Raw genomic sequence first — 12703 nt, 5'->3', positions numbered from 1 at the left:
TCATGGCCTAGTGAGTAGATGTTTTGGTCATGTCTCCTATGCCCAGAAGAATTCTTGGCTATTCCCTACCATTACTGTTCTTCTAGCTTAGGCCAGTGATACCTCTGGTTATGTGCTACAGAGGCATATGTGGGTGGGGGAAATATCTGACAGCCCCATACCGAAAGAAATCTTTATTCTTCAGCAGGCACACAAACCCCTACCACCCCTGGTCCTCAGGGCCACACTCGTCTGCATTCACCCCTCAGCAGCATATCTCCTTCTCTCCGGCATATAAATGGAAGAGCCCCATGACCCTAGATCTTTCTTCAAACATAAGTAGTCTCACACTCAGTTACTTCACAATCCATTAGAAATCAGGACTCCCATGTTTCTTGCACAGCCATGCGACAGAGGCCCAGCATTCGTGCGGTGGGAAAGGCAGTCAGAGACCAGTGGTTTCCCTGCCTTGGGCAAGATGGCTCGATGGTTAGTAATGCCAGGTAAGATTGTCTGTTAGAATAGTCGAGGCCAGGACCAAGGGCTCAGCTACCAGGGCTCCCCAGCAGAAACCTGTAGCAAAAAATGTTGGCAACATCAGTGGTGTGGCTTATCTCAGCCCCATTTCTCCCCACAACGTAAAAACTCACCACTCTCCTCTGGCTGACACTGCTTCCTTGCGTACCAGTCTCTTCTTGTCATCCAGGGGTTTGGCTAAGGCCCGGATCACCTGTGGTTTGTACGGCAGCAGCTGCGGAGTCAGAAGAGATAATCTTGGCCTTGCTCATCCAAGGCAACCAAAAGTGCCACTTCTCTGCCTATACAACTAATATTCTGAAGAAAGCAAAATGTGTCCTATTTTTTAGTGATTCCAGGGAATGCTAAGTGGCAGGTGGCCACTCTATTACAGGGTGGTCAGGATTTACTGGGTCCATTCTGGGTCTAAGGAAAAAATCCTTGCCTATCTGTACCTTGTAGTTCATATGGATCCCATAGCAGGGTGGTCAACCCCACTTGACTAAGGCAGAAAGGTACTTACCTAGCTTGTCTAAGAAGTTCCCAGACCAGGGAGAGCTACTGAGGACTTACCACAGGGGTGGGCAGGCGAGTGAGGGCGTGCATACACTGCAGCGCAGCAATCCGGACAGCCTGGAACATAACCGTAAGGAGGTGAGGGGACACCCGAGGAGAGATGTTGGTGCAAATGAGTTGCTGGGGCTCAACACACCATGGAAGGGCTAGAGCTGAGGTTCAGGAACTTGGTGACGAGGGTGTCAACGTGAAGACTCATGACTTGGGGTGCTTCCAGTAGAAGAGGCTGGAGGCAGCTGAGGGTGGAGAGCTGTACAATACAGTCAGGGCAGGACAGGGCCTCCAGCAGCAAGGAAAGGAGCTAAGAGGCAACGGGAAAGGTAGGGGATGACCACACTGTGATGATCCTGGCTCTCCTCCCCTTTCTAGCCCCAGCTGGGGAAGAATAGCTTTCTCCCTTGTGGGGCTCTGACTACAGGACTTACTGTGGGCAGCTCTGGCAAGAGCACAGGCTTGGGCAGCCTGTTAAGTACATGAGACAGACCCTTCAGGTAGTTTGGCTTCACATCTGTAAAAAATGGAAAAGCTTAGGGGAGAAACTGGGCTTAGACATACAGCTTGAGAATTCAACTCCAATCTCTGATGAGGCTGAGATATCAGCCTACAAAAAAGTGGGGAAAAAAGAGCTCCTCAAGCTCAGAATAAGCAAGATATGCCCATCAAAGGAAAAAGGAAAAAGTGGGATAATCTACAAGTTTAGCTTTCTAGGACAGACCACACTTTAGCTCTAAAAAAGCACACAGGTCCTAAATTATTCTAGGCAATGTGGCTAAGCAAAGGAGAGGTCTATATATTTGCAGCCTTTCAGACTCTCCTCACCTTGGGGAGCTGCATGGAAGCCCTGCACCAAAGCAGGCACATTATCTGTGAAGAACCGCTGGCGGAACATGATCCGTACTTCAGCATGGCTGGCACGAGTCAACACATCAGTGCAGTCAGACATGAGCAGTGAGAAGCCATCAGCTGCTGCTGGGCCTAGTTCTGGATCACTCAGGAGGCCCATGAGCTAGAGAAAAAAGAGGGCCTTTGAGGGGCATTGGGGGAGAAAGAGAATCAAGAGGGAAGTCCTGTTTAGGTCCTAGGTTCTTCTGTCTCCAAAAAGGACTTACCCGGGCTGTAAGGCAGGAGCTGAGAGGATGGTATCTAAGCACTAAGGCCTTTGTTACCTGTAATTGGAGAGAGAGAGCGCGAGAGAGCGAGCGAGCAGTCAGGGCATGACACTCAAACCCCAGAGCCCTGAGACGCAGATGCTTCTGGCTCAGGGTCAAATACGGACACTTCATTTAACCAGACATAAGTCTAACAAGAATCCATTCTGACTCCTCACCCAGAGAAGCAATGTGAAGGCCGGACTACGACAGGGCCCAGAGCCCAGGCCAGCCTCCACTTTGTCCACAGCCAGCTGTAGGAATTCATCAAGCTGCTGTCCTGAAAAGGAAGGAGGAAATGCTGATGCAAAGGCTACACGTTTTTTCTTTAACAGAGGAGGTAAACAATTTAAGTGCAGAGCTCCCTGAGGGCTGATAGGAAGGGACAATATCATTTTGTCAACATAGGACACCAGCATGAGATGCCTGGTGTTCTCAAAATGCAGGGGTGCTGCCCTATGAAAAGAGAGGGTTGTCTACTTCCAATAAAAAATTATCCATCTTAGCCCCACAGTAGGGAGTAGGATGGTGGAACCAGATAGAGCATTCTCCTCACAGTCCCTTCTCTTCTTAGGTATGGTGATGCTTTGCTCAACTGTGGTCTTGAGCAAGGGGTGTTCCAGGACAGTGTTTGGTCAGCTAAAGCCCGATTATGTTATTACAAGCTCTTTTTTTTTTTTTTTTTAAAAAAAAAGAGAATGAGGACTGAGCTTGAAGATTTCATCTGTAGTTGATCCCAGGAGACTGTGACCCTGTCTCCTCCGAGTACCTGCAGGGTGCTTGTTGAGGAGTCCCGCAAAGCACTTGGCGGCAGCGGTGGAGGAGAAGGGGCAGCTGTGGCAGCAGCTCAGCTCCATCAGTTCCCGCATGAGTTGATTCAGCTGAGGGATTTCCACCTACAGAGTAACTGGCTATGAAATGGACCCAGAGAACACTTGAACTCCAAGAGATACGCGGTACCAAGGGGCAGCAGGGACCAGGATGGATGAGAACTAACTTCTACGGTGGGGGAAGTAAAAGATCAGCTGAGTTTGTGGCAAATTTCAGCCCAGAGGTCACCTGGGATCCACCTTCCCCTGTCAGGGTTAAACAAAGGCACTCCCCAAATGGTGTGCTTACTTACGTTTCGAGGGAGGGAGCAGACAAAGGCCATAAGCAGTGCAACCAGCCGCCTCTGCCCTGAGGGGCCGTCCTATAAAGGAAGAGGAACCCTATCAAGCCTGCCCAGCCAATAACAGGCTTGTCTGCCCCTCTACTCATCCATATTAGCCCTAAAAAAATAAGCTTGAAAGACATAAGTTCCAAGATTCTCCCCTGTCTGATCCATCAAACAGTCACCTGGAATGGCTGGAATCTGCTTGGGAAGCTGTTTTCAGGCAGAAAGGAGACGTTGCCATCCAAGAAGAGGGGCACAATGCGGGTGACACTCTGGGCAGCTAACCTGGGGGCAGAGTACTAGGTATTATCAAGGAGCTAGGTTTCTAGAGCAGTCCTCCCTGCCACAGCAGTGCTTTTCAATCAGGGGTTCACATTAGGGTCAAGTCAATGGGATAGGCCCTGATCACTTATACATTTAATAAGTATTAATTTGGCACATATTACGTGTTAGGAAACCATTCCCATTCTAGGCCCTGCTGGTACAGCAGTGAGCCAGACAAATCAAATCCCTATTCTCTTGGAGCTTACAATCTAGTGAGAGAACTGTGTGTGTGTGTGTGTGTGTGTGTATTTTTTTGAGACAGAGTCTTATTCTGTCACCGTGGCTAAAGTACAATGGTACCATTGTAGCTCACTGCAACCTCAAACTCCTGGGCTCAAGCGATCCTCCTACCTCAGCCTCTTGAGTAGCTGAGACTACAGGTGCGAGCTACCATACATGGCTAATTTTTTGTATTTTTAGTAGAGACAAGGTCTTGCTCTTGTTCAGGTTGGGTGAATGTATGTTTTTAAAATGCTTCACAGGTAATTCTTATGCACATCGGTAGCTAAGAACCATTGGCCCATGGCCCACCCATCCTCACAGTCCATGGTATTAAGAGCCCCTTCCTTTTGCTTTGTCAGAAAATCTCATAAAAACAATTAACTGCCTCCCCATTTAAATGTGGGTGAAAGGACAGCTGACAAGGCAGCTATCTGTTGCATCTTCCAAAGAATCCTATCCTTCTCCCTGGGTTTAAGCCACATCCATGATTATACTCACTCAGGGCTTAGGTGGGTGGTGGCAGTACCAATGACAGACACCATGGCAGCTAAGACCTCATCCTCCAACAGCACTTTTCTCAGAACTGAGGGCTCCTTCTCTGCCAAACCAAAGCAAACCACACACACAATCACAAGGCCATGACTATGGTTCAAAGATCCAAATGATTAGGTCCCGTAGTCGTGATTCTGGAGCTGACTGTACCCACAACAGCAGCAGTTTTTAATGTACCCTCTGGTAGCGCTGCAGTCCTGAGAAATAGCCAGGCACTAGAAAAACAGGAGTGGTCTAACCTGGGGCTCCAGAGAGCTTTTGAGAACCTTGTGCACAGTCCTTAGACTAGGAAACTGGGAAATAAGGATAGCTAATATGGATGTTCTTAACTAAGAAATAGTAACACTGGTCTTTAAAAAAATTTAAAAATAAACATGGATTCGTCTTCATGGGCCCTTATTATTTATAGCAACTATCACATACTGAGCACTTGCTGTGTGGCAGGCATTTCACATTCTTTATTTAATCATTACCAATTATCCTGTGATGGAGATATTACTATTTATCCCCATCTTACAAGTGAGGAAACTCAGGCTTAGAAAGGCTGGATATCTTCACCTAAGTTACCAAGTGATAGAGTTGAGGATGAAACCCAACCATATCTGCTTGACTCCAGGGTCCAATACCAACTAAACTAATGACATAGCAATCAAAGGGAAAAAAGGTGTGCATCTTCTCAAACACTTTTAACACTAGTTAACAGTGTTAACTAGTTTGGTTCCTGCCATTGGTCAGGCTGGCACTCTGCTATGAAGTGAAATCTCACTCAGGGGACAAAGGATTCAAAGTAAGCCTCAGATGGTCTGAGGTGCAGTACCACCAAGACCCAGAGGGTGGCAGTGCTGTGCAACACTAGCGGAAGGCAGAGTTCCCAGAGGCCAGGAAGGAGGAAAGGTGGAAAGTTACCTGGCATGGAAGCCTGCACAGCCAAGGCAAGCAGGCATGGTATGGCTGTCTGGTGGAAATACCAGCAGCTCTCAGGGTCCCGCTGGCATTTCTCCGCCACCTGTTGGAGGCTTTGACAGACAGCAATGACTTCACTGGACTGTGCAACCATATTCCCTGTTGGTGAAAAATAAATGTTCTCTGTAAGGTTTGCTTAAAACCACTTCCAGGTATTTCCAATACAGCAGATAGGAAGAACAGTCAAAGATGAATGACTGAAGAGGCCAAGAATGTCTTATTAAAGAGCTGAATCATTTTATTCTCTTAGCAGCTCTTTTTGATCTGTTCAGACTGCATAACTGAGATCTGCTCTGCCAGGCTCTGCAACATAAGTATTCAGATACATTCTCTCCTTTATTTTCATAACAACCCTAGAAGTATCATTTCCCTCACTTTATAGAGGAGGACACTGGAGGTGCAATGAAATGATCAAGGGTTTTTCCAGGGTCACAGTAAGTGCAAAGTTAGGAATCAAGCCCAAGTCACATCCCAAACCTAGCGTTCTTGCTACTATGTGACAGCTGCTGGAGCGACCACTGTCGACCCGGATCTACCCTCAAGGGCTGGGCAGTCCTAAGCATGGAGCTCAGGTTGGTGAGGACCCATGGCGACCATTCCTACGTTCCCAGTAGCAGTAGCTACTGTCACTTTTGCCTTGGGGCAGTGTTTCTCAAACTCAAAGGTACCTGGGGATCCTGTTAAAATGCCAGTTGTGACCAGTGAGGGACTGAGATTCTGTACGTCTAACAAGCTCCCAGTTGGTGCCCACGCTGCTTTTTGACAGATCATATTTTGAGCACCATGGCTTTAGAGTGGTGCTTCTCAATTCTGACCCCACATGAAAATCACCTGAGCACTCTAACAATTACTGTTGCCCAAGTCCCATCCCTCCTCAGAGACTGATTCAGTTGGACCCAAGCATCAGTACTTTTTTTTTTTTTTTTTTTTTTTGAGACAGAGTCTCACTGTGTTGCCCGGGCGGGCTAGAGTGCTGTGGTGTCAGCCTAGCTCACAGCAACCTCAAACTCCTGGGCTCAAGCAATCCTTCTGCCTCAGCCTCCCGAGTAGCTGGGACTACAGGCATGCGCCACCATGCCCGGCTAATTTTTTTTATATATCTTCAGTTGTCCGATTAATTACTTTCTATTTTTAGTAGAGACAGGGTCTCGCTCTTGCTCAGGCTGGTCTCGAACTCCTGAGCTCAAACAATCCGCCCGCCTCGGCCTCCCAGAGTGCTAGGATTACAGGCGTGAGCCACCGCGCCAGGCCAGTACTTTTAATAAAGGTTTGCCACGTCACTCTTACGTACAGCTACAGTTAGAACCATTGCTTTAGGAGTGTCAACTCCAAACTCGACTATAGCTCCCCATTCAGCCCAGCTCCTTGGGTATTATTCCTGGTAGTTACCTTTGTTCACTTGCCAGAGATGCTGCAGCAGCAGAGGCAGCGTCTCCTTAACAATGCTGGGATGTGTTGACACAGCTGACAAGGCTTGCAGACAGCGCAGATGCCGGGAGCATTTGGTGGGCCCATCCCCTCTAGTCAAATCTGATTCCCCTGAAAGCAATCCAGGAGACAAGCATGAAGGCTTCAAAGCCTTGCTGGGAAGGGTAAGCCACAGAAGATTAAAGATGCATACCTGTGCGCAGCTCCTCAGCAAGCCTGGGTAGTAGGTGGCTGCTGAAGGCCATAGGGTAGAGAGTGGCCAGGGTTCCCGATGCTTCCAGTGCAGCAACCCTGCTGGGGGCACAGAACAGATAAGCTCTGGCTGAACCCTGGCCCATCATTCTCCTGTCTAGGCCTGACCTTAGGCAGATGCAGGAGTGTAGGCTCCTGAGGCCTCCTTGCTAAAGAGCAGGACTCAAGTACCTACACCACTGAGTTGTACAGGTCTTCTTAAAGCCCCCCAAAAAGAGGCAGTTCCACATAGCTCCAACTGGTTAGCAGCCAGAGCCTAACACAGAGCCACCTCCCTAAGGAGAACCAGTGGTCAGAAGCACAGAGCGCTGGTCCTTGCTTCATCTGTTGCTACTAATACAGAGGCAGGGAACAGCTTGTGCTCTCTTTCACTGCTTTAGATTCTCACCAATTCTGGGAATCCTCCTCCAGGAAGCTCAGTCTGTATAGGTGACCTACAGCCAGCTCCAAGTCCCCAGAAGACAGGAGATCTGTAGTTAGAAGGGAACATGAACCTTATCTTTCTTTCCCTGCAACCAACACAACCCTTCCAAAAATCCTATTAGAAAGCCCAATCATCAGAGTTGCAGTGAGAACAGGGAATTACTGCTCTTAAGACAGAAAATTGCAAGGAAGGGACCAATACCCTCATCTTCTCTTTTTCCCTTAAGAATGTACCTGACTGAGCACCTAAGACTGTGAGTGTACGGATGCCAACAAGCTGAAGTTGGGTGCTGGGGTCCGTTAGGGCCATGAATACCAGTGAGCACAGCTGGTCCTTGAAGCCACTCAGAGGCCTTTGATCTAGGGAGAGACAGAAACCAGGTTAAAAGGAAGCCCTAACATTCAATATCCCTGACTCAGCTATGATGCAAGGACAACGTGGGCCAGATTTAAAGAGCTTAATCCATGGGGTATCCAAGGAAGCATGTTGGGGAAAAAATAAACATTTCATCCATTAAGCGTTCTCTTGTGCTACAAACTCAGAACAATAGGACCACTGACCTAGCTACTACATAGCACTTTGCCCTGCTATCCTTCGTAGGCGACAGTGCTCAACAGCTCCCAGAATACCACAACTGGAAGGTAACCTCACCCTTGTCGTCATAGCCCCATTTCTGCTGCAGCTTCAAGAAACCCAGGATCATTTCAAGGATTGTCCGCCGCTGGTTGCTCTGTAATGTTTCAAGGAGTACTGGAGTCAAAGAGTATTTTAAAGGATTTCAATCCTGCTATTTTGGAAGTTGGGAGAATTATCCTTTTATGTAAGAGTCAGGGAAAGAGTGAACAAGAGAACCAGCAGCAGCTAATGGGAGCAAAACCCACCATCTCCTGTCTGTGCCCAAGTTAAAGCCCAGCTCGCTCTCTCTGAGAAAAGCATCCTGGAACCCAAGTCCCATCATTTTCCCCAAAGATTCCACTCCCTTACCTGACTGTGCTTGTGGAACTGTTCCAGCAGTAAAGGCAACACGTTGCTAGTGATGTGGTCACAGGCCCGGGCAGATGCACCTGCAGCTGCCTGCAACAGTTTGGCACTAGGCCACACCAGTTTCATGTCCGGTTCACACAGATGGTGCCTGCAGTCTAGAGAGGCAGCACATCACAGACCTGGGAAGTAGGCCAAATGTTGCCTGATTCCCCTACCATCCAGACAGGTTGGAGACTGAGACCTGGGACAGTCTGCTAGCAGTTACCACTCAAATTGTCTTCAATTCAAAGTAGGGCTGTAGCCCCTGAACCACTGAACATGTGGGGGCTACACATGAAAGGTCAGTGGCCCTTAAGGAAGGTTATCTCAATCGTGCTTACTCCCCTTCCTGGCTGCCATGGCCCCGTTACCCTGTAGGATGTTGCTAAGGAAGGAGTCAAGGAGGTCCTCGGCATCAGCCCTCAGCACAGAGCGAGACAAACACGCAGTCAGGGAGTGGAGGGCCGCCAGGCCCTCTGCCTCCACCCGCTCGCTTGCAGTCTGGAACACCTGTCGGGGAGGGATCCCATGGCTACTGACGTGAGCCTGCACCAGATGAGACCCCACCCACCCACTGCCTATTTCCTTGGGGGAGGGGTAGGATTGAGACCTTCTAGGGCACAGCAATGGAGATTAACACCCCAACCTGAATGTCTTCTCAACTGCTATATTCTCACCAAGTCCTTAGTCTCACTCAGGATTGAGATATATACTTTTTCAGAAACAGAATGCCAACCGTGAGCAGTGGCTGTTGGGATCCCCTATCCTAACTCTCTTTCTCCCCTTCTTTTTTAGCATGGTGCCAGAGGCACCATGACCAACACTCCTTGCCATGGAAAGCACAGGAAGTGGGCGATGTGCAAGATGGTCAAGGGCTCTCACCAAGCAGCTGACCCTCACACAGGAACTCTCTCTCTTGTCACTCAACTAGAATTATGTCCCCTTGTTTGCTACTGAATAACCTTTGGTCCTGGGGACAACAGAGGGAAAAGGACAGGGTGCATTATTTCCCCTGATGCCTGACAACTGGCAGTTAACATTAGTGAGTTTATCTAAGTAACACTCACCTCCCTGCGGATAGAAGACCAAAGACTGGGGAGGAAGTCCTTCAGTTCCTTCTGTCCATACCCAGCACAGCAAGCATTCTGCCAAGGAAACTGCAGGTATCAGCTATCTACACGCTCAGACATCCTAGGATACACAGGCACCACAGCACAATGGCACCTGCAGGAGCCTGGCTCTCAGCAGGAAACCTAGCAGGATTTCATAACAGTCCTACCCAGGGCACAGAGAACTAGGAGCTAACCCTGACAAATAAAAAAGAAGCATAAAGAGGGAGCCCTTTCCTCAGTTACCACTCAGTTACTACAGGACAGTATGTAGCGAGCAGCTTTAGGTCAACACATGGGCCCAAATGCTCGGTATCCCTCCTTTGAGGCCCATGAACTCTCCCCTGGGTGTCCAATAATCTATATCCTTTATTACTCCTAACTTGTCTAAAGGCAGTTGGATCCTGCAAGGAGAAAAATCACTCACCAGAGTCTGCAGAGAATCCAGCTTGGCACTCAGAATCTCGGAATCCACTTTCTCAATCAGCAGGGGCAGCAGGAACTGTGGGGGAGAGGGAAGATCTTAAGCCTGAGATGGGTAATGTCTCTGCCACATCAAGGGCAACCATGTCCTTACTGCCACCAGTCCCCAGGGGCAGGTGCTACATCAAGGAGCTATACTCAAGTCAGGAGTTGTAACTGTTAGCTAACCTTCCTGCAAAGTTGTGGCTAAAGCACTAATTACCTGGAAAATAGGTAAGTTGGCAAACTTATAGGATATAAAAAGACAGTACCATATAGGGATTGGATTACTCTTTTAAAGGAAGAGATGGTAAAGTATTCTACATCAAAGTTTTGAAGATACTTGCCACACAAGACACTTGCATGATGTCATACCCTAAATTGTACACTGGATCTTTCTTTTTCCCCATGTTTTTACTGTTCTCTCTTCAGAGCCTTCTATGGGCAGAGGCTGTATACCCTGACTTTGGCTAGACGCACCTCAGCAAATCGTGACGTAGATGCCAGCACAGCTCGAAGACTCAGGATGAGATCTTCTCTCTGGATACCATAGGGATCATTAGGTGGCTGGAAAAGGGAGAAGGGCCATGTGTTTGCATAACTCTTCAGACCACCCTTGAACACAGGCTTACACCTGGCAACCCTTAAGAACAGGGTGATATTTATACCCAATCTGGCAGAATAAGAATATAATGAGGCCCCAGCAAGAAGACATGCTTGATCTTATGTGTTCTTTGGGAAATAAATGCATTTATTTTTTATCTGATCACGCATTTTCTATCTATCATTTCACCACTCAGAAATAAGTATCCTTGACTTTCTGGAGTATTGCTTTCTTCTCTGTTTATATTTTATTACTATGTATAGTAACAGCACAGTATAGTATTACTAGTGTAGTATACACTGTTTCCCTATAATATATATGTATACTTAAAAATGATTATTTTGTTCATATAGTTTGTAACCTTTTTCCACTTTTACATTAAAAACATTTTTTCATGGTATTACATTATTCCTTCATAACATTAGTTTCAGTGGCTGATACTATTTAATTTTGTGGTTGAACCACAGTTTATTTAAATAATTCCTCTTTGATGGACATTTCTATTTTTTCACCCTTATAGAAAGCTATAATTCTGACAACACAAAAAACATTGATGATTTCTGTGTCAAGAGGAAAAATTGAAAACATGAATCAGATTTTCCTTTTCCTCTTTGGAAATGCCACCAAAAATATAATAATAAAGGGATTTTCTTTTTTTTTAAAAGACATAAAGCTAAAGATTGAAGAGAACAGGATAAGAGGCATGAACAACAAAATTTTAGAAGTTGAAAAGCAGATGGATAAGAAAATGACTTAACAGACTGAAAATAACAAAATCCTAGGTAGGCTTAGGCAAAGATGAATGACCACCCATGCATTCAAAAGGCTTTGGAGGCCGGGTATGGTGGCTCACACCTGTAATCCCAGCACTTTGGGAGGCAGAGGCAAGAGGATTACTTGAGGCCAGGAGTTCAAGACCAGCCTAAGCAACAGTGTGAGACCCGGTCTCTACAAAAAATTAAAAAATTAGCTAGGTGCGGTGGCGCACACCAGTAGTCCCAGCTACTGAGGAGGCTAAGGCCGGACAATCGCTCAAGGCCAGGAGTTTGAGGCTGCAGTGAGCTATGATGGTACCACTATACTCTAGCCCGGGACAGAGTAAGACCACGTCTCTTTGAAAAAAAAAAAAAAAAAAAGGGAAGAAAGAATCACCGTTCCTAGTTGTTTATATATTTTTCCCAGAGACATTCTAGGCAAAACAAACTTATAGATAATATTAGGAGATACTTTAGACATACAAATCTAAAAAATTTTTACATGATATATTCTCTCAGGAAGATATAAAAGGAGATACACCACCAAACTGGAGAGTAAACCACAACATGAAGAATATGTGAACTCAGGAAATAGGAGATCTGATCCAATAGAAAAGATAAGGGAGTCCTAGAGTGATGGTAAAGGAAGATCCAATATCTACTCTGTATTAGGAGTAGGAAGTAACCAGTTGAGATTGGATAGCCCACAGTTAAGAATAGTTTTAACATTTTTAATGTTTGAAAAAAATCAAAAGAAGAATATTTTGTGACATGTGAAAATTATATGATATTCAAATGTTAGTGTTCATAAATAAAATTTTATTGGAATATAGCCACTGAACCTATTCTTGTGTCTATGGCTGGTTTTGTGCTGTAAAAGCAGAGCTGAGGAGTTGCATCAGCAACCACATGACCCACAAAGCCTAAAATAGGTATTGTCTGGCCCTTTATAGCAAAAGTTTGCCAACCCCTTCTATAGAGTGAGCACCTAGGCATAGTGAAAGTTAAAGGAATTGAACCTGATACCCCTGAGATCCACTATGATGGCATATGGTCAAAACTGATTTGTAAGACAATAAAGAATATTTTTTTCTTTTTTTTTTTTTTTTTTTTGAGACAGAGTCTCTCTCTCTCGCCCGACCTAGAGTGCCAGCCTAGCTCACAGCAACCTCAAACTCCTGGGCTCAAGCAATCCTCCTGCCTCAGCCTC

The 12703-nt window shown here is 46.6% G+C and overlaps 1 protein-coding gene across 1 annotated transcript in view; it reads right to left on the bottom strand.

Annotated features, from left to right (window-relative positions):
* Window positions 1–158: 158 nt before the first annotated feature.
* The window catches only part of MMS19 (MMS19 nucleotide excision repair homolog (S. cerevisiae)), a 32775-nt gene continuing 20230 nt past the window's right edge, over window positions 159–12703 (bottom strand). The window contains exons 9-31 of the mRNA XM_012654482.1: window positions 10615–10701; window positions 10100–10174; window positions 9631–9708; window positions 8935–9073; window positions 8525–8679; window positions 8192–8270; window positions 7774–7899; window positions 7505–7586; window positions 7058–7158; window positions 6826–6975; window positions 5380–5535; window positions 4420–4519; window positions 3558–3660; window positions 3343–3411; window positions 2989–3115; window positions 2399–2499; window positions 2181–2237; window positions 1891–2077; window positions 1497–1579; window positions 1208–1372; window positions 1069–1128; window positions 630–730; window positions 159–552 (exon numbers count right to left, since the gene is read on the bottom strand). Coding sequence (XP_012509936.1) covers window positions 525–552; window positions 630–730; window positions 1069–1128; window positions 1208–1372; window positions 1497–1579; window positions 1891–2077; window positions 2181–2237; window positions 2399–2499; window positions 2989–3115; window positions 3343–3411; window positions 3558–3660; window positions 4420–4519; window positions 5380–5535; window positions 6826–6975; window positions 7058–7158; window positions 7505–7586; window positions 7774–7899; window positions 8192–8270; window positions 8525–8679; window positions 8935–9073; window positions 9631–9708; window positions 10100–10174; window positions 10615–10701 — 2409 coding nt within the window. The 3' untranslated portion in view covers window positions 159–524. The remainder of the gene's footprint in view (window positions 553–629; window positions 731–1068; window positions 1129–1207; window positions 1373–1496; window positions 1580–1890; window positions 2078–2180; window positions 2238–2398; window positions 2500–2988; window positions 3116–3342; window positions 3412–3557; window positions 3661–4419; window positions 4520–5379; window positions 5536–6825; window positions 6976–7057; window positions 7159–7504; window positions 7587–7773; window positions 7900–8191; window positions 8271–8524; window positions 8680–8934; window positions 9074–9630; window positions 9709–10099; window positions 10175–10614; window positions 10702–12703) is intronic.

Source organism: Propithecus coquereli, unplaced genomic scaffold (assembly GCF_000956105.1).
Source record: "Propithecus coquereli isolate 6110/MARCELLA unplaced genomic scaffold, Pcoq_1.0 Scaffold440, whole genome shotgun sequence".
Taxonomy (NCBI): Eukaryota; Metazoa; Chordata; class Mammalia; order Primates; family Indriidae; genus Propithecus; species Propithecus coquereli.
Note: the sequence above shows the minus strand (reverse complement) of the source record. Positions and strands in the feature narration are given on the sequence as shown.